This window comes from Poeciliopsis prolifica, unplaced genomic scaffold (assembly GCF_027474105.1).
Source record: "Poeciliopsis prolifica strain line A6 unplaced genomic scaffold, Auburn_PproV2 SCAFFOLD121, whole genome shotgun sequence".
Taxonomy (NCBI): Eukaryota; Metazoa; Chordata; class Actinopteri; order Cyprinodontiformes; family Poeciliidae; genus Poeciliopsis; species Poeciliopsis prolifica.
The window spans coordinates 516471-539024 of record NW_026562496.1 but is presented as its reverse complement, the minus strand read 5'-3'; the positions used below and the strand labels follow the sequence as shown (position 1 = coordinate 539024).

Genomic DNA, 22554 nt, shown 5'->3' with positions numbered 1-22554 from the left:
TTTTCTCAGTAAGCAAACTACTGAGAACCCATAAAAGTCAAACTGAAATTTGAATGTTTCGATATGAGCTTGGTTCAGTGGCACAGATATAATCTCTGGTACATGTTTACAAAAATTAACTCCACTTGATAAAATTCCTCATAAATATATATTTCTTGTAGTGCTCTCAATACAAGTTATGTGTTTAAAGTCTAATTTGCTAAGTTGCTTTATGTTTGCATCTTTTTGGGTTTTGCCATGACCTGGATGGCTGAAAACCAACAAGTAGATCGAATTAATGAAGCTCTGGGAAGTATAAAAAAAACTTAATACTCAAAGCACCAGGGTTTTTATAGAAAAATAGATTTTTTGTTTGTGTGGTTTTTGAGGATCTATGTTGAAGAAATAAAAGCATATATTTCTGTTCTTCCTCCATCTCTCTCTGAAACCAGAGGGTCTAAGCACTACAACTAACTGACAACTCAGTGTGTGGGAGTAGAAAGCAAACTCATTAACATAAGAGTTAGAGCTGAATATAATTGAGATATGTGCTACCTTTGACAAAATAGATAATTCTAGACTTTTCCAAGATTGGGGAGCCGGACAGCCCATGGCCCCCTGGGATTTCCGCCCATGTATACATGTAAGCAGGTATGTCTCAGATTAAATATCTGTAAGAGGGACTTGGCCAAGAATGGCAGAAGCACACAGACTATTCCAAATCAAAACTACTGATATTAAAGTACAATCTGCATAAAATAACTAATCAGATATGGCAATAAGTAAAAAAAAAAAAAAAAAAAAAAAAAAGGTAGCTAGATAGATAAAGCAGTCTTAAACACATGGTGAATAAAGGCTCACAGACCAATGATAGACGTTTCCTAGCCTCAAACGATAGGTCTGAGATAAAAACAACTTCAGTTTCTTTACAAGCTGTTGAATTTTGGGAACACAGATTGAGGTTGTCTCAATATAAATAATCAGGCTTTGTCATTCATTCAATAGGCTGAGAACCGGGAGAAGTAATGGGCTTCATGAAATTATTTAAATTTATGCCTACAATTAAAAATTTTGCTTTAGATTTGAGTTCTTAAATACGCTTTCAATCACACAAATCGGATTGAATAACATCAAAAGCTGCTTTATGCTTCTCAAAGCATTTTCAAAGGTATTGGCAGCACAATACGAGTATCATCAGTATAAAAATGAAAATGAGCATATGAGAAATTGTTAATATACTATATATTGTGAAAGCATGGAGCAGGATGCAGAATAGAACCTTGTGGAACACCTTTGGATACTTTGTTGAGTAGGTCAGTATGTGCAAGTGGAAGGTTGTTTTAAATTTTTTTTTTTTTTACCCATCAGTAAAGTCTAGCCGATCAATTGATCGGCTAGACTCCAATGTCAGAAAGCCTTTTCAGAAATATTTTATGATACATCTAAGGCTTTTTATGAATCAAAGAATGTTCCAGAGTTGTTTTTTTTTATCTACAAAGCCAATTAAAATCACTTAATGCTCATCGAGCATTAAGTGCTCGATGAGTTTATCTTTAGTCGCATTGATTATTGCAACATTATTTAAGTGACTGAGTCACTTAAAATACTGTTTCAGCCTTTAACTGAAGACTCAAGTAACTTGCCATATTTTGAAAAATTATACTTCAAGTTATGTTTATCCTTACCTCATCAAGAACCAGCTACAAAAAAACAGAACAGATAAGATTATAGTATTGTTTATTTTGGAATAATAATAATAAAAAACAACCCAAAACCACACAAGTAGAGATTTTCCAGTTTTTTTGCAGAATTTTAACTTTGGTAAAAGCTGCAACAGCTAAGAGCAAATGTGTTACAAAGCATTCTAATGTTTAAGTTAATTCAAGCAAAAGGACTAATGAGGCTTGAATATATACAACGCAACCCAGATCACCACAAAAATATCACAATTCCACAACCAAATGAAATAAAATAGAACACACGTCACCCTTTATATATACTTGCAGGAAGAAGAGAATAAATAGTGCAGCTCAGCAGATTCTGCTGTAGCGTAACTATCCTGCCCTATATATGTTGACCTTGAAAATAAAATGTGTTCTCTATGGTTTTAAGATCAGACACAAAGATAGACAAGTTTAGTGAAAACAATGCTCCTGTACAGACTGTTCAAAAAAAAATTGGTTAATTGGTTTCATTGTTGCATCTCCCCTCTTAAGTTTTATACAAAAGATTAATTCATGTTTCTATAAACAGTCGTACTATCCTGATTCTAGGGAACACACAGTCTTCGTTTGTCTGCAGAGAATCACAGTGATGTCCCAAGGGATTTATTTATTTCATGAAATAAATCCAGTGAGACACATGTCCCAGGGGATTTCAGCCAGCTTCACAAGTCTACCACAAGGCTAGATTTTTACTCTTCGAAAAACCTGGATCTTGGCGAATCTTCCAGTAAGTTCCATTATATAGCCACACCTCTCTGCCAGCCTCATCAAGCACTTTTCTGGAAAACAAAACCACAAACTTGTCAGGGAATTTTAATAATCTTAACTATAATGAATTCCCAAAATGAACATTGTATTAAAATCTGATCTGAAGTTTTTTTTTTTCCTTTTATGTCAAGCTGTTGACATGATGTTTTCTACATGAAGCAACTCTCTTAACATCTATGGGTAAATATTCACATCAAGAAAGTATTGACTTTTTTTTTTTTTTAAAATGGGGCTACTTCAAATTCTTACTACTTTTATTCCTGGGTCTTGGTTATTTATTTATTTATTTATTTGAACAGCTTTTAAAACAACCCAATTGGAATTTGTAAAAACTTTTAAATGAATGATTTTGTCTCCCTTTCTTGAGCACAAAACACCTATAACACACCTTAGCATTGTACAATATGGAAAATTGTACAATGCTACAATTGTAATTGACAGTTCTCTGTCAATTATTTGAATTTCTTTCAAATAATTCCTCTATTATTATTATTATCATCATTGTCACAGTTCTGATTACAGACACTCTCAGTGAGCGGCAGTTGGAGACATCCTCAAAGGAAGCGGATCCACATGGAAAACCATTTGGACCAACCCATTGATATAATCTGCATCAGAGGAAGGCCTCTGTGGGTTTCCACAACCCACAGAAAAAGACAAAGATTCAGTTTGCTTTAGGAGAGCATTGGTTTTTAAGATTGTATGTTGAAACTTTAGATTTTGAAACTGATTAAAATCTAGTTACAACCTGCCAGCTGAAACGGGTACTTGCCCATTTCCCCATCCTAAACTCTTCAGTCTTCCACGTTACAGGTTTGGACTGAACTCTGATGTCTAAATTGCATGTGTTTATTTTTCTCTGTTTCATTGCAATTCTTTGGTACTAACTCATTAATCAACAAACTAAGCTTAAATGATTAGACATTAGAATTTTTGTTTCGAACCTGAAGAACCTAGGGATGTGCTCCTCTCCTCTCTTGGCCATTTCCTTCCTCCTCTCCCTTTGCTTTTCTTCCACCTGATCTTTCTTTTTATCCGCCTCAGCCACTTTCCCCTCCTCCAAGAGCCTACATGACAATGAGTGGAATGGAGGTTGTCAAACTGCAGAAAATAACTTCAATATATGTTTAAAATGAAATATAAAAATTGCTCGTTACCTCTGGTCTGGGCGGAAGCGTGTGTCTGTAGGGGGGAGGATGATTTCCAAGTCTGCATTCATTTCATTTAGTTCTCTGGCATAGCGTGAGAAACCATAGTACTGCAAGTGGTCATCAGGCTGTACATCTGGACAAAAATAGACCATTGTAGACTGTAAGAATGAACCAATTTTGATAAAACAAAATGTGTTCAGTTCAATCTTTCTTGAAAGTAGAAGGAGGTTAAAGTTATCTAAAAATTTCTTTATAGCTCTAATAGTACTTTAACCACATCTTCAGTGCAAACACTTGGCTCTCACTTGGTTTCCAGATGCATGTTGGTGTGGCCATAGTGTCACAGAAAATGCCTTCATGCCAGAAGCCTCCAAAACGATGAACCACCTCTCCAGCTCGGTCCAAAACAACTCCCTGGATCTCATTCTTACTGCTCTCTGAGCTCCAATACCGAGACTAAAGGAAAAAGAAAGAGAAATAAGTAAGTCACAGCTACAGTCAGTTACAGGAAACAGAAATGTGCATGCATACATGACAACATCTTGCCTTGACAAAGGTAATCTTGCAGGTGCACTCATCACTCTTTGTGTTTCTGATGACCACCTCCCCATAATGCTCCAACCAGCGCTGTTGGCTCAGTACATTGTGGATGCAGGTGACGGCCTTATTCCACTCGTAGTGATCCCCAAACCTACGTGCATTTAATTTGGTTGTTACTGACATTCCTACAACATTTTTGACAACATGTACATGTAAAATGTGCATCTAATACTAAGATGCTGCACAGTGAATCCATTAGGTTTGAAAGTGCAGGCAGCTTTAATCAAAGTTTCAGACTCCCTCATGTCTTCCTCCTTATCTGCCAAGTCAAACATTTTCATCATATGTGCTCAGACTTGAGCCAAGATTTTATCATCACCGTTTTTTTGGAGCTATAATGAGGTCAGCCATCTTCAGCTGGGGGTCTGTACCCCGCCACCCCCATCCACATACACTGCCAGTCACACACGTTTTCCTCGTGTTGTGATGAGACCTTTTGTGCCTTTCTGAAAAGCCTTCAAGTAAACCTCACACAGCAGTAGCCAGAATTTAGCAAATTCTGGTCATTCAAAAAAAAATAAAATAAAATAATAATAATAACCTGATGCAGTGTTAATAAAGCTTTGTTAAAAGAAATCTAAAATACTACTAATGATATTCGACCCATACGTATGTAGGTTTCCATACCAAGAGTATGGAAACCTACTCTTGCCTCTGCTAGATGACGCCCTTCTTGTCTGCTCACCACTAATATTTGACAAACTTTAGTTTGTCAAATATCTGATTGGCTGTAACTCACTTTGGGAGCGTAACGTTGACCAGACCAGAGGAGATTATCTCCACCGACTTTCCCCAAAACTTGTATTTCCATCTCTGATCTATGAACAGACATAAAAAAAAGAATGTTTGCTTACTTAATATGTCAAGTATATTTATCACACAATAAATACACCTACCTTGCCAGAAAGTGAAATTTTCTGACTCTGCATGACATGCCGAGATTGGTGGATGATGGCTAACCTAACAAAATATAAAAAAAGAAAAAAAAAGGAAGCATTTTAATAATTTCTTAAAGAGACAATAAGTCAGTTATTACTTTACTTAAATATAATTTTATATTTGTAGTTTGAAATTGTTTTCAACTAAGAAGTTTGTTTCTGATTGAAAGTGAAACACACAAAAATACACTTTGAAAATACGTTGTGCTGTGTTTTGGAAATCTTTATGCCATTTAAAATAAAACATTTTCTACAGATATTTGTTCTGTAAGAATTGAGGCTTGTTTTGCTTATAATTTACCAAACATTCAAAAGTAAGCAAAATAAGTCCCTTTTTAAAATCTCAGACAAAATGACCTGCTCCTGCAGTTTCAGATTTGAACAAACCTGTCTGCAAAAGAAACAAAAGCCCTAGAAACCAAAACCTCATGTTTACTTGAGAAAAAAATCATATAAGGGGAACATTAGTCTGATTATTACTTGTTCACTGATGTAGTAGAATCCCCTGTCTTCCCTGTGATTCTCATAGGTTTCTCCAAGAACGGGGTTGAATGGTTTGTAGCGATTTCTCCAAGATGCCCAGGCATACCCAGAAATGGAAAACGCTGCCACATACACCTAGAAACATTTAGAGTCATTAATCATCAATTGGCTATCGTTTACTTTCATGAATCAAAGAAAACTCACCATTCTTTGATATGGGTCATCAGTATTATTGGCAATGTCCAGCAGCTCAGAGTACTCTAGCTCTTCACTAAGTCTTTGAAGCAAGGACAGCGGCTCATTAAGAGCCACTGGCATTGACACTCTGGACAGATCCTTGCCAATGTTATTGTACAGGATGGTCATAATGCCAATGTGACTGTTGTCTGCGCAGGGGGAAGGGAGAGTGGTGCGACGCCCTGGAATGTTGGAAGACAGGAATGGCAGGGAGGCAGCAACTTACAAAGGGCTACTCAAAACAAAAAATGTAATTGGAAAAAAAAAGTTCAGTTACATTGACAAATTGTTGGACTTCCAGTCATGGTATTAAAATTAACAGCCGAATGGATGCAACAAGTTAAACTTTCTCATGATGTTACTGCTTTTGCTGTAAAATAAAAGTACCATTTTTATTATTTCCAATTGTTCAGAACGATTTAGTAGTTCATATGAAACGATGCTTGCTGCATTTTGTTGTCTACAGCAACATCCACATAGGTCTTGGGAAGTTCTACAAATTTCATACCTCTATAATAAAGTCAGCCAATTGAGGACAATGTTTTGAAATAGCTGGGGGATTTGTGGAGTTATTTCTAATGGAACAAAACTAATTTTATGCAAGATTGAGCCACATTTGGGGAGGTTTCATTCATACTTAGACTTCCAAAAAGTTACTTCATTTTTAGAGAAAATACATTTTCAAAGTTTACAATAGATCTTCTAATTACTTTTGTTGCTAGGGATGAACTGTGATATAAAAATACAGACCGAATTTCAGGTAAAATTTTACTTTGATCTGAAATTAAAAGTAAAATTCGAAAATGTTAAATTTATCCAATGAACAAGTTATTTGTACCAAATGACCAACAAGCTAACAAACTGTTTAAGTAGTGGCAGAGTAACCAATACAATTAAAGGTATGTACATTTTTGCACCATCAACTGACAAGTAAAAATATTTTGTAACAATTGGAATTACCTGAATGCTGGCCTTTTACAGTACATGTGCAAAGATTTCTGTATCCACATTAGACTCAGTTTGTCATTTGCATGCTCTAAGTGTACTTCTGATTTGAAATTACAATTACTGCGTAGCTAACATTTTTTTCTTTGGCAGAAACAAAGAATTTAACTGTACTTCATATCTCCAAAATAGAGAATTTTCTGTAAGATAAGGTAATTTTATCTATCGATGACATTCAAATGTCCATATTGAAAGTGCTGTGAGCACACATTTCAGTTTAGCAAAACCTCAGATTAAAACCCGTTTTCTATTTGTCACAAACACCTCACTATTTTGTATTTCATTTAAATTTTTGGTTGAAAATTTTAAAGTATTTTAAGCATTTGGATATGTCTACTGTTAAGATCATTTTTCAGACCTCTCAGTTTTTCTTGGTCAAAAACCACAAAAATATGGAGTTCTAAATCATGGCCATATAGTGGCATGGAAAGGTGGTGTGATTTCCTATGGATTGCAAGTTTGTCTCTCGAGTATTTCAGAAATAAATCAAAGCATCAGTCAAAGACAAATCAAGTAAACACAAGAAACGTTTTTAAATGAATTGCTATTTTTTAAAAGGAGAAAAAAAACTAAGTCAAGCCTCCTTTACCCAATGTGGAAAGACAACTGCAGAAAGTCAAAATTTGTTTGGACCTTCTAAGGCAGAGACCAAAACAAGATCAGACAGTCTTAAACACCATAAAATGCAAAAAGTAATGGAAAAAGTTCATTTCAAAACCAAAACTCCTTTTTGTTTAACTAATTGTCAAGTAAGTAAAGTAAGCTTTAAGTTATTAAATGCTGTCATACATTGACACATTGTCTAAATCGGTTTACAATGCACAATCATGGTATGATTTAAAAAGAAAAAAAAAATCAGTAAGAGTAAGCTAATGAAGATTTGTCTTTAAAAAAAAATCTATATTTGATGAACAAAAACAATGCATAGTATCATTTAAAAAATGTTTATAAACACACATTTACTGGAAATAAATCAGGCATTTTAATATTTGTCTGAACAGACATCCAAATTGCCTCATAGAGGAGAAATTAATAAAATATCAATATCTGTGGGATTTCCTACAATCGTGAACAAGAGACAGAAAAAGCTGAAAACAGTCAAGAATCCTTGTTGCATATGGACAAGAGATGGACATGGATTATGACCATTAAACTTTGATGGTAAGAGTGAATTTATGTTTTTGGCTCGATAAAACAAGCTTCATTTTCCCTCTTCATCTGCTGCTGGCTCAGTGAATTTTTTTCTATAACAATAACATTGATAAACTTGGAAAGAGCAAAGTTTGTGACTTAAAAGATTACGTGTGGCTAAATCAGTATTGCTGTGTGTTTTTTCAGGTATGCAGATTTAGCATACATTTTCATTATTTGTTTGTTTTTTTCTTTGAAACTGAACTGATTTTGGAGGGTATTGTCCTGGTTCCAGCAATGCTCATGTATTTGAACACTAAAGCCTAAGTATTTGAACACTGATTATTTTTGCCCAAAGATTGATGTTAGTAAATTAGGCACTGCTACTCACTTTTCCTTATGTGCACTATAAATGCCTAGGAAAACTAGATGTCATTCCACTCATTTTGTAAGTTAACATTGTTAATCCTGATGGTTGGAAAAAATTAAAGAGTTGCTCTGCATATTTTCCCCTCCTTTCCTTTCTTCAAATTCTGCATGTTTTTAAAAGAAAATCTAATAGTTCTGTGGTCAGGTCTTGAATCACCAAAACTGGACCACAAATTAATAGATGTACTCTTAAATGATTGGAACAATTGCCATTGGGTGTGATAAGCATTCACCTACAACAAGATTTCAGGGTCATTAGCAATCATCATATTGTATTTTTTTCTGAGATGGTGGAATACAACTGCGCTCTGATGTCACTTTTAATTTGCATTCAATTTGTTGTTTGTATATGGGTGAAGATAAAAGGGAGACAAGTTTTGAATCTTGAACTGGCTTAACCCAATGTCTCGAGGCCTACCAAGATGGAAGTGTAACAATCCTATACAGAGACCAGAATAAAATGGGTTCAGACCTGTCTACAGCTCTCCATCCCTGCATAACATAGCTGAGGTTAATCACCCCTAGCCACTGATCACTGCCACACATCTTAATAAAGATGGTCCTCCAAAGTTAGACATTGTGCTGAGAACCACAGAAATTTTTAATAAATGAGAGAAAGTAATTCAAATCTATTAGTCTAAAAAGGTCTGCCAAGCTGTTTCTAAACACTTTGGCACTCCAGCAAACCTCAGTCAGAACCATTACTCACAATCAGCAAAAAGATGGGACAGTGGTGAACCTCCCCAGAAGGCTGGGCAACCAAACCTACACCAAGAGCTTAGCATCGCCTCATCCAAGAGGTGACAAAACTCCCAACAACAACATTTAAGGAATTGCTGGCCTCATTTGTCTCAGTTAAGGTCAGAGTTCATGCAGAAAGAGACTGGGCAAAAATTGCCTGCATCGTAGAGTTCAAAGATGAAAACTACTGTTGAACAACCCAGTCAACCCAGTCAACCCTAACCCTAACCCTAACCCTAACCCCCTAACCCTTACCCTAACCCTAAAAAAACCTGAAGGTTTGTTTAAATTTTACCAGAACATCTTTATAATCCACCAAGACATTTGGGGAAACAGTCTGTGAAATGACAATTCTGAATTCTTTGGAATGTGTGTCTCCTTACATCTGGTGTAAAAGTAACATTGTATTCCAGAGGAACATCATAACAACAGTAAAATATGGCAGTGGTAGAGTGATGGCCTGGGTCTATTTTGCTGCTTCAGGACCTGGAAGACTTGTGATGAACAAACAACCTAAGAGTCTACAGCCATCCAGCCTTTTGATTCTGATCTTGGGTTGAAATGTTCGGCATAAGGACAATGATTCAAAACAACCAGCAGGTCCACATCTAAATCACTGAAGGGGAAAAAAAAAACAAAAAAAACACTAGTGGCTTAATCAAAGTCCCTATATGAACTCGTGATGCTGTACCATGACCTTAAAGAAAGAAAGAAAACAAAAAGAAGCCTTTTGTGCTAGAAAACCCTTCAATGACGTATTACAGTAATTCTGCAAAATTGCTCAACAGCTGGAAGAGACAAAAGCTTGATTACAGTTGTTGCTGGTAAAGTTGGACCAACCAGTTCTTAGGTTTACGGGGAATTAATTTTCCCCCCACAGGAGGTTTTGGGGTGTTTTTCCTTCCATTAAAAGCTTTATTCAAAATCTGCACTTTGTATTTACTTGTGTTCTTTTTGACTAATATTTGAATGAATTTGATGTTCTGAAAACATTGACATATGACAAATATGCAAAAGAAATGTTGGAAACCAGAAAGGGGACAAACACTTTCACACCACATCGGGAATCCTCTGCAGCTCGTCAGCAATGAAGCATTAAGCAAACTTTTACCATTTATTTAATATAAAGAAAAATTTTAATATGATATAATATTTTCATATTAAAATTTTAATATCGATTACAGCATATTGTAGGTATTGGTGACGCTGTTCTTAATTGGTTCAGGTCCTACCTGGAGGACAGAACATTTTCAGTAAATATTAGAGACCCTGAATCATCTACTGCTTCAATGCCATATGGTGTACCACAGGACTCAATTCTGGGCCCACTGCTTTTTTGTCTTTATTTACTGCCTCTGGGTTCTATCCTCAGGAAACATGGGATTTCATTTCATTGTTATGTTGATGATTGCCAGATTTATTTGCCCCTGAAGCAGAAAGATATCCAGTCAATCAAACATCTCCTGGCATGTCAAAGTGATATTAAAGCTTGGTTGGCTTTGAACTTTTTAAATTTTAACGAAAAGAAAACAGAGGTGATGGTCTTCGGACCCAGTGGCTCCTGTGAGTCCTCCTCTGTTGACCTGGGACCCTTGGAGGTGTATTTTAAACCTGTTATTACAGATCTTGGTTTTAAGGTGGACAGTGATTTCAAATTGGACAGCCAAATTAGAGCTGTGGTTAAGTCCAGTTTTTATCACTTAAGGCGATTGGCATCAGTAAAATCTTTTCTTTCCAGGCAGCATTTTGAAACAGTGATCCACGCTTTTATTTCGACTTGACTGGATTATTGTAACTCTCTATATCTGGGAGTCAGTCAGTCACTGCTCTCACGTCTGCAACTGCTTCAGAATGCGGCTGCACGACTTTTGACAGGAACTCGAAAGAGAGAGCATGTAACCCTGTCTTGGCTTCACTTCACTGGCTGCCTGTTTATTTTACGATCGGTTTTAAAATTCCTATGTTTGTTTTTAAATCGCTGTACCATCTTGCCCCGGCTTACCTCACATCTTCCTGTGGTAGCTTCTTCACCCTGACATACCTTATCGATCTCTCAGGTCTGTAGATCAGTTGCTCTTGGAGGAACCGAGATCTAGAAGGAAGCTCAGAGGGGACAGAGCTTTCTCTGTCGGGGTCCTAAGTTATGGAATGACCTGCAGGTCCGAGGCCCCTTCACTGTCCACTTTTAAAGCTCGTCTTGAAACCCATCTATTTTACTTGGCTTTCAACTCCAGTGAGATCTAGTTTTACATTGTATGTTTGTTTGTTTTAAACTGTAAGAGTTTAAAGCTGTTTATTTATTTTATGTACAGCACTTTGTATCAGCTGTGGTTGTTTTAAAGTGCTTTATAAATAAAGTTGGTTTGGTAAAAAGTGAGTCAAACTGTTGTTGCATCCATATCTTGTGATAAAATAAGAATTGTGACAATTGCAGATTTTCCTGTCTTACATTGGAATTGCTGAAAACTTTGTATAAAGTTCCTTTACAACATTTAGGTCTTGGTTTCATATTTTGTGGATCTACATCATGAGCAATCTGTAACCATGGCAACAGAAGTCATCCCATTACCTGTATCTTTGGGTGCCAGAATGGGTTTGTCAGTTGCTGTCTTTAGACTTTCTTTGTAGTTCAGAGTGGCAGCAGCTACAAAGAGGAGAAAAAAAATTAAAGGGAGGGAATGTTATACTGCGGTTCTGTTACCATCTATATCTGGGAGTCATTAAGTTATAGATTAGCCATAGATGGTACTAGCATTTGTTTGAGAAGGCAGTGGGGGGATATAAATAAACTTACAGTGACCTTCTTCAGGCTCAGAGTTGCTAGTAGTAGTGATGTCACTCAATCCTGACTCATCTGATGCCTCTGCCTCTGAGGAGGTCTCGCACATTATCACCTCACTGGCATCAAAATACTCTGCTGTAGATTCTGCCACTGAGGGAGCACGACGACTGTGACGAGCCATAGATGGTGTCCTCTGCAGGAAAGAGCACAGGTCACCAGATTTATTTTCAACTATAATTTTGATTCAATGAAAACTATGATTCTTATGAACAAAATTAAATCATGATGCAGCTTGACTCGACATTAAGTGGATGCTGTGGTTAAAACAAGTGCTGTGGTGGGAGGGAACTAGGAGGATTAGATTTCTGCAATCAGGTTCTTGTGAAATGCAATTCACACAAAGAAAGACAAAAAAAAATCTAACTTGCTTTTTATTTTTCCTAAAGTAAATAAAAACACACAAAACAATGGGCTCAGTGTTTCATACACAGATCCTTTACTTAGCTATAGTGATTGATGTGAATCAAATATGTTGCAATTCAAGCTACATATACAGTGCAAACCATATTGTACAGTTTGTACTGTACAGTACAAACCTGATCTGTGCAGAAGTCTCAGATATAAATATCTCAGATATATATATATATATATATATATATATATATATATATATATATATATATATATATATATATATAATTCCCTTCTCACCCACCGCGGGGTGGTTCTTATCCTCTGAGCTCGGGTCCTCTACCAATAGCAGGCATAGAGGACAGTTACAAGTACCTAGGTATACCACAAGCAAATGGCAACCTCGATGAGGCCACAAGGAAAAGAGCCACAGCTAAATACCTCCAACGAATAAGGAAAGTTCTGAGAAGCCAGCTCAATGGCAAGAACAAAATCAGTGCGATAAACAGCTATGCCTTAATGACAGACAAATTCTTGGAAATTTGACAAGTTCTCAGTCAAATTTCCAAGAAATAGTGGATCAAACTATTTCACTATGTGAAATTAATTTATACACCAGTTTCACTTTCTGAAATGACTAATTCAATTTTTTTACAATATTCAAGTTGTGAAAAAAAAATCCAATTTCCTCCAAATCTTTCATCATTCCCATCAGTTTTCATGCTGCTTTATTGCATTTGTACTAGCTCTATAAAGTTTTCACATACATCTAAATTTATAGGAATGTGTGCAGCAATATCTTCCGGGAAAGAAGTATACCCATTTCTTTCACAGCAAAGATTTTTGCGATAAAGAGTAGAAGCAAATCCAAAATTGAAGATTAACCAAATAGAGTACAAACCTGATCTGTACAGACAGTGCAGAAGGAATCTTCAGTAGAGCCAGAGGACAGTGAATGAGACTGCATGTCAAGCTGCACATGCATATAGACTTAAAGTCATGAAGGCATAGCACCCACACAGGCAGAAAAATGTCAAGAAAACACAAAAGAAACAATAACTAAATATACTCTAAAAGAGCCTCAGCAGTGGGTGTTAATTTGGAAGTCAGTTATACCAAAGCAAGCAAAAAGCCATGGAAGAGCACACCCTGCCAAATCACAGATTTCACAAAACAGGACTGAGTGAGGGGGACAGTTTTGAATGTAAACTGTACAAAACCTAATCAGTTATACTTCCTTGTATTCAACTTGGGTACATTGCAGGTACCTCATTTTGATTTTAAAACCAGATAAAAGCTAGGTTTTTTTCGTCCCTCGACATGTCAAATCAGAACTAAAATGATATGCTTTTCCCCGACTGCATATACACAGATAAGGTAAACATAGTCACAGCAACAAAGAATGAAAGGTTCCAACATGCAGCAGCATGTACATGAAAAATGGGGGCAGTCCATTTCAATGTCACAGTCATTTCTGTCAATTTTTCTCTTCCCTTTCCTTGAACAAAGGGAGAGGTGTGTTTCTGCCTAGAAACAGCACAAACCTGTTGAACCGTTTCACACAGAACCTCCCAGAGACGAGGAGGGCTTGGCTTCCTTTGTGTCTTTAGGGTTGATCCTGTGTGACTGTCAGAAGCAGTACAACTGAAACTATGTATATTTAAAGATGGACAAAATAATTTCAGTTGTACTGCTTATGATGGCCACACAGTAAAAATATCGACCCCAAGACACAACGGAAGCCAATATACACACTATATACACACTTTTTTTTGTTTCCATGTTTGACAGTTTTACAGCATGCATTGCTCTGCGTTTGTGTGCACCCGTTACCTCAGTCAATGTGGTGCACAGTGTCGCCAGCTGCTGAGAAGTGTCCTGCCTCAGGTCAGGACTAGTCCAAGCCTGTCTCAGTCTCTCCCTTTCCAAGGTCAAAACCTCATGAATGGACTTCAGAGAACCATATACTACAATAAAACATTCACAAGATTTTAATCACACTAGCCTTTTTCAGTAAAGTATTAATATGAAAACAATATGCATGTATGTGTTGAAAATCCATGTCTGTTATGTGAATAAGAAGTCCAAACGAAAATCCATGCTATGTGACATAGGTTAGGTAAAAGCTCTTACCCCTCTGAGAAAGCATACAAATGTCTTGATGGAGCTTCTTTGCCTCAGGTGAGGTTACTTGAGGGTTTGACAGCTGTGAGTAAACATAGTCAGGTATGGACTGGACTGATGCAGCCATGTTGGAATTGTTTGTACTCAGATGGCTTGATGTGAACTAGGAAAAGTCAAAAGAAGAAGATCACACCAAGTTCTGTTTTTTTTTTCTTGTTTTTTTTTTGCATTATAACAATTGAACTAAAAAACGAAATTTTAACCAATTTGATCACTACAAAGCAACAACGCTGATTTAAAAGGCCTGTAAAGCATTGCTAATGTGTACAGATTTTAGCTCTTCTTTTTGAAGAGAGGCAAGACAGTTGATCTTGATAACATAACCATTTGACTGGGTTGTTCAACAAGCTATTAAGTGAGAAGATGCCTTGGGAGTGGCATCCCAGATAAAAGCTAGGTTTTTTCGTCCCTCGACATGTCAAATCAGAACTAAAATGATATGCTTTTCCCTGACTGCATATACACGGATAAGGTAAACATAGTCACAGCAACAAAGAATGAAAGGTTCCAAGAGCAGCAGCATGTACATGAAAAATGGGGGCAGTCCATTTTAATGTCAGTCATTTCTGTCAATTTTTCTCTTCCCTTTCCTGTGGAAACTACAGAGAAATAAAGCTGATCGAGTCGGAAAATGAAGCTTAGCATTCACTTTTCCAGTACTTGAAAAGTACTGGAAAAAAGTACTGATTGGCGTTTTCTTGTGTTTGTAACAAAACCCTGAGAGAAATAAAGCTTTATTAACTAATTAAACACTACTAAACACTGCTCTAGTAGTGTTTAATTAGCAGCAGGGTTTAAATGGCTCTGGCGTCCGTTTGGGTCGGAAACGGACTCTGGAAAAGTGTAAGCAAACACATGGATAATCAATTAGTTTGTACACCCTCTGTAGCCGCACAGAAAAACATCTCGACTGTGATACACCATTACATGCATGTGATATATAATGGAACACTGTTTGATGCAAATAAAACATTTTCTCTTTAAAGAAAAACTCCTTCACTTGTCTTGGAAAGACAAAACACTTGTCTTTCCAGCAGCCATTGTGCAGCACATAGTAAAACCAACTGATTAAAACTGCCCGAGCTCCTCTTGGGTGGCTCAGAGAGTAGGTGGGCTTGACTGTGGTTGCTATGGCTAACAGAACAGCACCACCCAAATAATCTAACAATTGGAAGGTTTTAGAAATGGCTCATTTTATAGACACCAAAAAGAACAAAGAATGAATCTATTACAATGGGAGAAAAAATCTAAATATATTGGTTCTGAAAAGGTCTCCTGTAGCATGATCCCTCCTTGCAGATAGCATGCATTGTTACAAGTCTTACCATTCCACCCATGGCTTCAACACGGGATAAAGTTCTTGAGTGACCCACCTTCCCTGACTTCTTCTTGGGTTTTTCTAGAAAGAGATTCTTGAAACAAACAAAAAAGTACAAATCATTTCTTTTACTTAAAAATATTGAATCTACAAAAAATATATATACTTATAGTACCTACTATTACATAAAAGTAGATTTAGGGTAATTCACCCAAAAGTCAATTTGAAGATTAATTCAGCTTCAATTTCACGTTGCACAAAACGATGTCTATAGGGTGAAATAGATGTTTTATTGTCTATTTTCTGAAGACTCTGAAGTAAAAGACTAGCAATTTTGAAAAATAGTTTTGCATTATTCGTTTAATTTGGCCAAAAGCTTTACCAATTAAGGAAATTATTTTAAACAGATGCATAACTTGCTTATATAGCATATTTCTTAGAAGCTTTTCTATTTGGGTTTTGAATATCAATTGCAAGCGATATGATTTCTGTACAATGAAAAGTTTCAATCTTATCTCAGTTTCTGTAGCGATTGGAATGTACACACGTACATAATCCTGGGTTTGCTCAAAGGAAGATGAGCGATACCAGACTCAGAAAGGCAGATGACCTGAAGGCAGCCATCAAAGCAATCTGAGCCTCCTTTACAACCACAGGCTGCTGGCCTCTGTGCCACGATGCTTTGATGCAATAATTTATGCAAGAGGAGGCTCACTGAGTATTAAGTGAATAGAAATGTACAGAACTTTTCAGAAGCCTGATGTTTGTGGCATTTTAATTTTCAGAGAAACAACATTTAAGTTATCTTTACCTGTACAGCAAAAATTGCAAAAAAAAATAAGTTTGAAATATTTTAATATATTTGAACCTCTATAAAATGACTTTCAGAGATTACAGTGCCAAGAAATATTGCACTTTTATTCAATATTCTAATTTTTCCAAGATGTATTGGCACACAGCATTTTTCCAGTGTAAAAAAAAAAAAAAAAAAAAAAAAAAAAAAAATCACACCAAGTGACAAGTTGTGTTCAGGGTAGTTACCTGCATGCTGATGCGCATCTCAAGGTCAGTATTTGTGATTGGGACACTTCCTTCTAGCCAGTGAAGTCTCTGTATGAGTTGAACCAGTTCTGTCAGCTCTGCTTGGCTCCGAGCCAGGTCTGGTTACAGAGAGTGGAGTATGAAAGGTAAAAGATTAAAGTAACCAGTACAAGAATAAAGCCACGTTATATCCACACCTTCATCTTAATGAACAACTTTTTACCATTGGAAGTTGCATCAATGTTGTGGGTCTGCTGCAGCCAAGCAGACACTTTATTGGTTGCCCCCGGATACGAGGCAGGAGGAGCAGTACTTATGATCTCAGGACTGTCCAGTGATGTTGAACTGGGGTAGCAAGGAGGCTGGACAACCAAACATGACATTAAACACCAAGAAGACAATCTTGTATTTAAGTCCTTATAGAAATTTTAAACTCAAAATAGAGAAAATAAAACATTTCATTGAAAAACAACAAACACTGGAACTTAATAGTTGTGACTACTAAAACAGAGAAATTGCAAACAAAAACTTTATTCCTGTGTACATTTTTTTCCAGATCAAAGAATTATAATAAAAATTCATCCAGAAAAGCTGAATAGAAAATGCAATAGAACACTACAATCCTTTAAGAAATCATTCACCAACTAAACCCAGGTGGTTTGGTTGACTTATAGGGAGTCTATAAATATAGTGTTGGCTCCAGCTTTGATCTCAGGTTTAATTTTAGAGGAAAAATACCTATTCAATTTTAACAACTGATTTAAATTATGACCCAAGGTAAATTATTTTTGGGACAATCACCTTTTGCAATAACTTATACTCAGTTGATAGGCTTTGTTGAGTGATGGTGCCCACAACTGGCAGGGTACTATGGCTCAAGGACAGAGCATGAAGAACTCCACGATGGACACTCATTGCTTCATTTTTTCTAAAAAGACGATGGGCACTCAGCTTCGTCAGCCAGATGTAGAAGATATCACTGCTCTTTGCCTGACATGGAAAAGGAGAGAAATATAGAGAATCTGAGGCAAGTGACTAATGCCAGATTAGCTTAAAACTATGCTAATCATTTAGATTTTGGTGAAACATTTTAAAAGGGGAATGTTGTTAGTATTTTAGATATCTCAGCTAAAAATGTTTTGGTACCTTAAGATGATAAAGGTTGTCTCCAGCATCAAGGTCTATTCGTTTGGACTTCTTATTCACAGACATAACAGCCATGCTGATGTCAAGAGAACCATGGAGCTTTCCTTTTTGAATCTTAAACACAAGAACACATTTGCTAATCTTTTCCATTAGACTACAGTATATTGAAAAGGAAACAATAATGCATTTGATGGCTGTGATTCAGTGTGGTGCAAGGAGCTTTGACTCACATCTTGTTGAGTTTTTGAGTATTTGAGAATTCCCCGCTCCAACAAAAAGTACCTCTGAAAGAGAAAATAATCGACAGAAAATGGCTGACCAATATTGAGATTCACAATTTTAGTGTTCTAAGAATAAAAATGTACAGCTCAGCCTCTTGCATGTTTTCTTTTTGTGTCAGTGCAACATTTATTTACCAACATTTTTAGAAAGCACTTTTTCATACCTTGGTTCTGGGGCAGCAGAAAAGTTACAAACTAAGTTTCAAGAAGCTGCAGGACATTTATATTTTTTCCCACAGAAGAAATAAAGCATTTGTCTGACTTAATCCTCCAACTTCTTTGCATAAAGGATGCAAATGCATGAATGTCAGAAAAATTGTGTCAAACTTGATTTTAGGTTAGTCAGACTCAGCATTCTTGGTAACTGAACACAAATGCAATAAATAGCAGAACTTAAACATAGTTTGACTGTGCATAAATATGCAACCAGGTCACTGCACTTTTACCTCCATAAAACAAAATATACTTGTGATATAAACACTTTATCTACCGTAAGCAGAGAAAGCCTGTTTATTTTTACTATTTTCCCTAAATTACAATAAGATCCCTTTTGAATGCATTTGGCTCAGCTTTCTTAATTGCAATATATTTTTAGATGACACTAAAAGGAGCTGTATACACACATTGCAACCCATAGAGAGATTACCTTGTGCCAGCCTTTCAATGGATACTTCCTTCTCTTCATCAGGTAACCCTCACAGATCCCAGGGATGCTGAGGTCTAGAGAGGAACCAGGAACAGAGGAAGCTTCTTCCATAACCTCCCAGTTACGAGACTAACAAAAACATTGAGAGTGAAGAAATGATGAATTTCACAAAAGTGGAACCTTTACATTGATTGTGGGTCAATATTTTGTTTCAAGTACAATTTGGAAGATGTACTTTGAGGCTCTTTGCTATCAATATCATCAACAGTACCAGCTGATTGTGTCTCTTCAGTCTTTGGAAACTTTATAGTTCTTAAATAATATCTTCCAGATGCAAAATAAACATGCAAGTCTGGTATTCTACATCTATTTCCATTCATGGGAGGAAAAAGCAAAGTATATGCTCTCTGGTTCCATTATGCTATGGGAGTAACCAGAAAGCATGGTGCTAATAAATCCCTACCCATGCTAATGGAGGCCATTACCAGCTGTTTGGTAATGATTTGGGAAAAGTCCTTTCTTTTCCCAAGTTAAATTGACTATGCTCCAGATTAAAACCACTATTCCCTACATAATGGGGAATAATAGGAAAATTACCATAACCTCCCACTGTGCAAAGCTCAGTGAAACTGCAAAAAAGCTAAACAATATATGTTGGCAGACTATAGCTTTAGCTGCACACTTAAAAATCACCAGTACAGCTTGTTTGCAAAGTTTTCCAGAAGAATAACAATGTTTTCTAAAACAGGATATGTACTCTGATTAAATGGCAAAGACATCTTCATAAAGCCTTCTGAAATAAATGTTACTTGGACAGTGTTATTAATCTTAGAGTGAGATTTTTATTTGTAACAAAAATAGAAGAAATTAGAAGACTAATTTATAGTATTTCTGGGTTCAATGTCTTTCATCGAATATGTTCAAGTCAAAGGAAACATTTATTTTTCTTACCTGTTTTGAGTGTTTAGATGAACCTGTGCTGTTATTCCGTGAATGAGATGGTTTGAATGTGCTGGCAGGGGATTTATCAAAGCTGATGACAGACTGGGAAGTGTTCACCTGATGGTCCATCGGTTTAATTTGACGATGATAAATTAGCAGAGAAACAATTTTTGAACCTTGTAGTGTTTTATGGAGAGTTCTAAAAAACAAAAATATTTGATAAATAAATCTGAAGAAAATTTTTTTATTTTAAGTAAAATTTATTAACCTGCTCTGAAATACAAGGTTAGAATACCACCAATTTAAAAGGCACACAAAACCATTGGAATTGCAGAAAAAGGTTTCAAATTAATTTATAGTATTTGAAAACGAACTTAAAGAAAACATTTTTGTGCCAATTTTTTGATGAACTCTGATAATACTTAGATTATGACATAGCTAATTTTTTAAATATCAGTTTTATTAATGATGAAAATAAATTGCATGCAAGTTCATTTCCATAAACTGGCCTGGAAATGCAGATTTTGTAAAAAAAAAAAATGTCTAGTCACATTCAATGTGTAATGTTTTTAGATTTTATAAACATTATCCTTGGATATTTCTTGATTTACCATAAAACCACTCAAATGCAACCCCTCTCCCTTCACTTTTTCTAACCATAGTTTGAAAGTACCAATATTTTTTCTATTCTTGTCAAAGTGATTGCAAAATGCTGTTTTTGTAGAACTGCATTTTATTTTCGCTTTTACTTAGGTCTTTCACAACACAATAAAAGTTTTACATTTTTTGGAATCAACAGGAGTTAGTTTAATGGATCTACTCACCAAGTTAAGTTATTAGATCAGCACTTTGGCTCACTAATTAAGAAACAAGGATATTTAAGATAGACCCCACTGCTCCAGTAGCTCTGAGGGAAAAAAAGAATGTTAAAGACACAGAAGAAGAGGTCTTCTATTACCTTGATGTTTATAAAATAATCTTCATAGTCGTATCAACAGATATGCAGACTATTCAGCCGTCAAAAGTTTCAATTACTAATGAAACTCACCTGTGCTGATCTGGACAACTAACAAGCTCCTCCACTCTAGCTCAGAGTGACCTCATAGAAGCTGTCCAAGTTTTCCTGAGAACAAAAACAACAAACAATAAAATTGTCAGAATTTAGCAAGACCTTTAAACAATCAGGAACTTAGCAGAGAGTAAACCTACCATTTTCTTGTTTGTTACAAAAACGCTAACTCACCTAAGTGAAAACTTGCTTGTCTTTCTTAACAGCTAGTAAGTATCTGGGTGGAGCTACATGAAAAAAAAATCTAGCTCCCCAGACAGGCTCATCCACTCTGTCATCACAAGAATGACGAGCTGTGGAACAGATCTTTTATCAGACAACACATTGTGGAAACAACAGGCACTGAAAGTTTAATAATCAAGCAAACACACCCTAAAAAGGTTTTGTGTTTGACTTTTCTTGGTTGCAAATATGTCTAAACAATAAAAATAGGATGAATAGGTTAAATTTGGAAAAAAAAAATACTGCTGCCAACAAAGAACTTATAATCCTAAAATTAAAACTGTTTTAACTTAAAGCTCTTTCAAGGCATATAATGTGAAGTCCAGAAATAGCATGTTTGAGCTGACCTATAAATAAATAAATATCAAAGAAAAACAATGTTTTCAGCTAAACTTGAATTCACTTTCAACTAAATGTTGTTGACGATTGTGCTCAATAAAGCACCAATTTGTTTGAACTGAAAAGAGTATGACAAAATCCTGCTGAGAGAAAACAATTCAATTCAATTCAGTTTATTTCTGTAGCACCATTTCACAACAAATGTCCTCCCAAGGCACCTCACAGAAAAAAAATCATTTTGATTCTATCATACGTTTCATGAAGTCATTTTGTGGAACCACAATGGGGGGCAGACTGATGTTCACTGTGAAAAGATAGAGTGTTTCCTGCACATTGATATTAATCTTGCAATATGAAAGAATTAAATTAGGTTAGAATGCAATATTAAATGAAGTTGTGATTGAGGTTTGGTTTCATACAAATTTAATTTTCTGATTGTTGCAGACTTATGACACTTTTATACAACTCTTAGACAAAAAGCTGTTAGTTGTCCAGATCAGCACAGGTGAGTTTCATTAGTAATTGAAACTTTTGATGGCTGAATAGTCTGCATATCTGTTGATACGACTATGAAGATTATTTTATAAACATCAAGGTAATAGAAGACCTCTTGTCTTTAACATTCTTTTTTCTCTCAGGGCTACTGCTTTAAACCTGATCTTATAGCTGCAATGATGTCATTAAAATAAAAACAAAAAAAAAAAAACTATTCAATCTTCAGACATAATATAATAATAGTAATGATCTGCGACGGACTGGTGACCTGTCAGATAGACACCAGCACCCTTCCTGACCCAACAAGGGACAAAGGTGTGGGAAAAATGGATGGATGGATGGATGGATGGATGGATGGATGGATGGATGGATGGATGGATGGATGGATGGATGGATGGATGGATGGATGGATGGATAATAGTAATAATGCATTTTATTTGTCAGTGCCTTTCAAAACATCCAAGGACAGTTTACATTAAAAACACAAATTAA

The 22554-nt window shown here is 35.9% G+C and overlaps 1 protein-coding gene across 3 annotated transcripts; it reads right to left on the bottom strand.

Annotated features, from left to right (window-relative positions):
• Window positions 1-1699: 1699 nt before the first annotated feature.
• On the bottom strand, window positions 1700-21263 carry LOC129354944 (oxysterol-binding protein-related protein 6-like). 3 transcript variants are annotated; one of them, XM_055024505.1, is made up of 24 exons: window positions 21181-21263; window positions 20986-21060; window positions 20762-20844; window positions 19947-20136; window positions 18996-19124; window positions 18299-18352; window positions 18069-18182; window positions 17724-17912; window positions 17146-17284; window positions 16923-17041; window positions 15889-15975; window positions 14513-14666; window positions 14213-14346; window positions 11981-12161; window positions 11756-11830; window positions 5848-6062; window positions 5641-5778; window positions 5119-5182; window positions 4962-5040; window positions 4169-4313; window positions 3928-4078; window positions 3629-3755; window positions 3416-3538; window positions 1700-2482 (listed from the first exon to the last, which is right to left on the bottom strand). In XM_055024505.1, exons 4-24 carry the CDS (start codon window positions 20064-20066, stop codon window positions 2374-2376), a joined length of 2646 nt encoding a protein of 881 aa, XP_054880480.1. In that variant the 5' UTR covers window positions 20067-20136; window positions 20762-20844; window positions 20986-21060; window positions 21181-21263; the 3' UTR covers window positions 1700-2373. The 3 variants fall into 3 exon arrangements, with proteins under 3 accessions (XP_054880480.1, XP_054880479.1, XP_054880481.1); XM_055024504.1 differs by having other exon boundaries at window positions 21147-21225; XM_055024506.1 differs by having other exon boundaries at window positions 15937-15975; window positions 21147-21225.
• Between the last annotated feature and the right edge of the window lie 1291 nt (window positions 21264-22554).

Excerpts from the sequence above, each read along its gene's own strand:
- LOC129354944 (XM_055024505.1), bottom strand. The coding sequence starts at position 20,066 with ATGGACCATCAGGTGAACACTTCCCAGTCTGTCATCAGCTTTGATAAA. Across the intron at positions 14,667-15,888 it reads TTGAAGCCATGGGTGGAATG|TTCACATCAAGCCATCTGAG; the intron begins GTAAGACTTGTA and ends GACTTTTCCTAG. Across the intron at positions 4,314-4,961 it reads GTCAACGTTACGCTCCCAAA|GTTTGGGGATCACTACGAGT; the intron begins GTGAGTTACAGC and ends AAATGCACGTAG.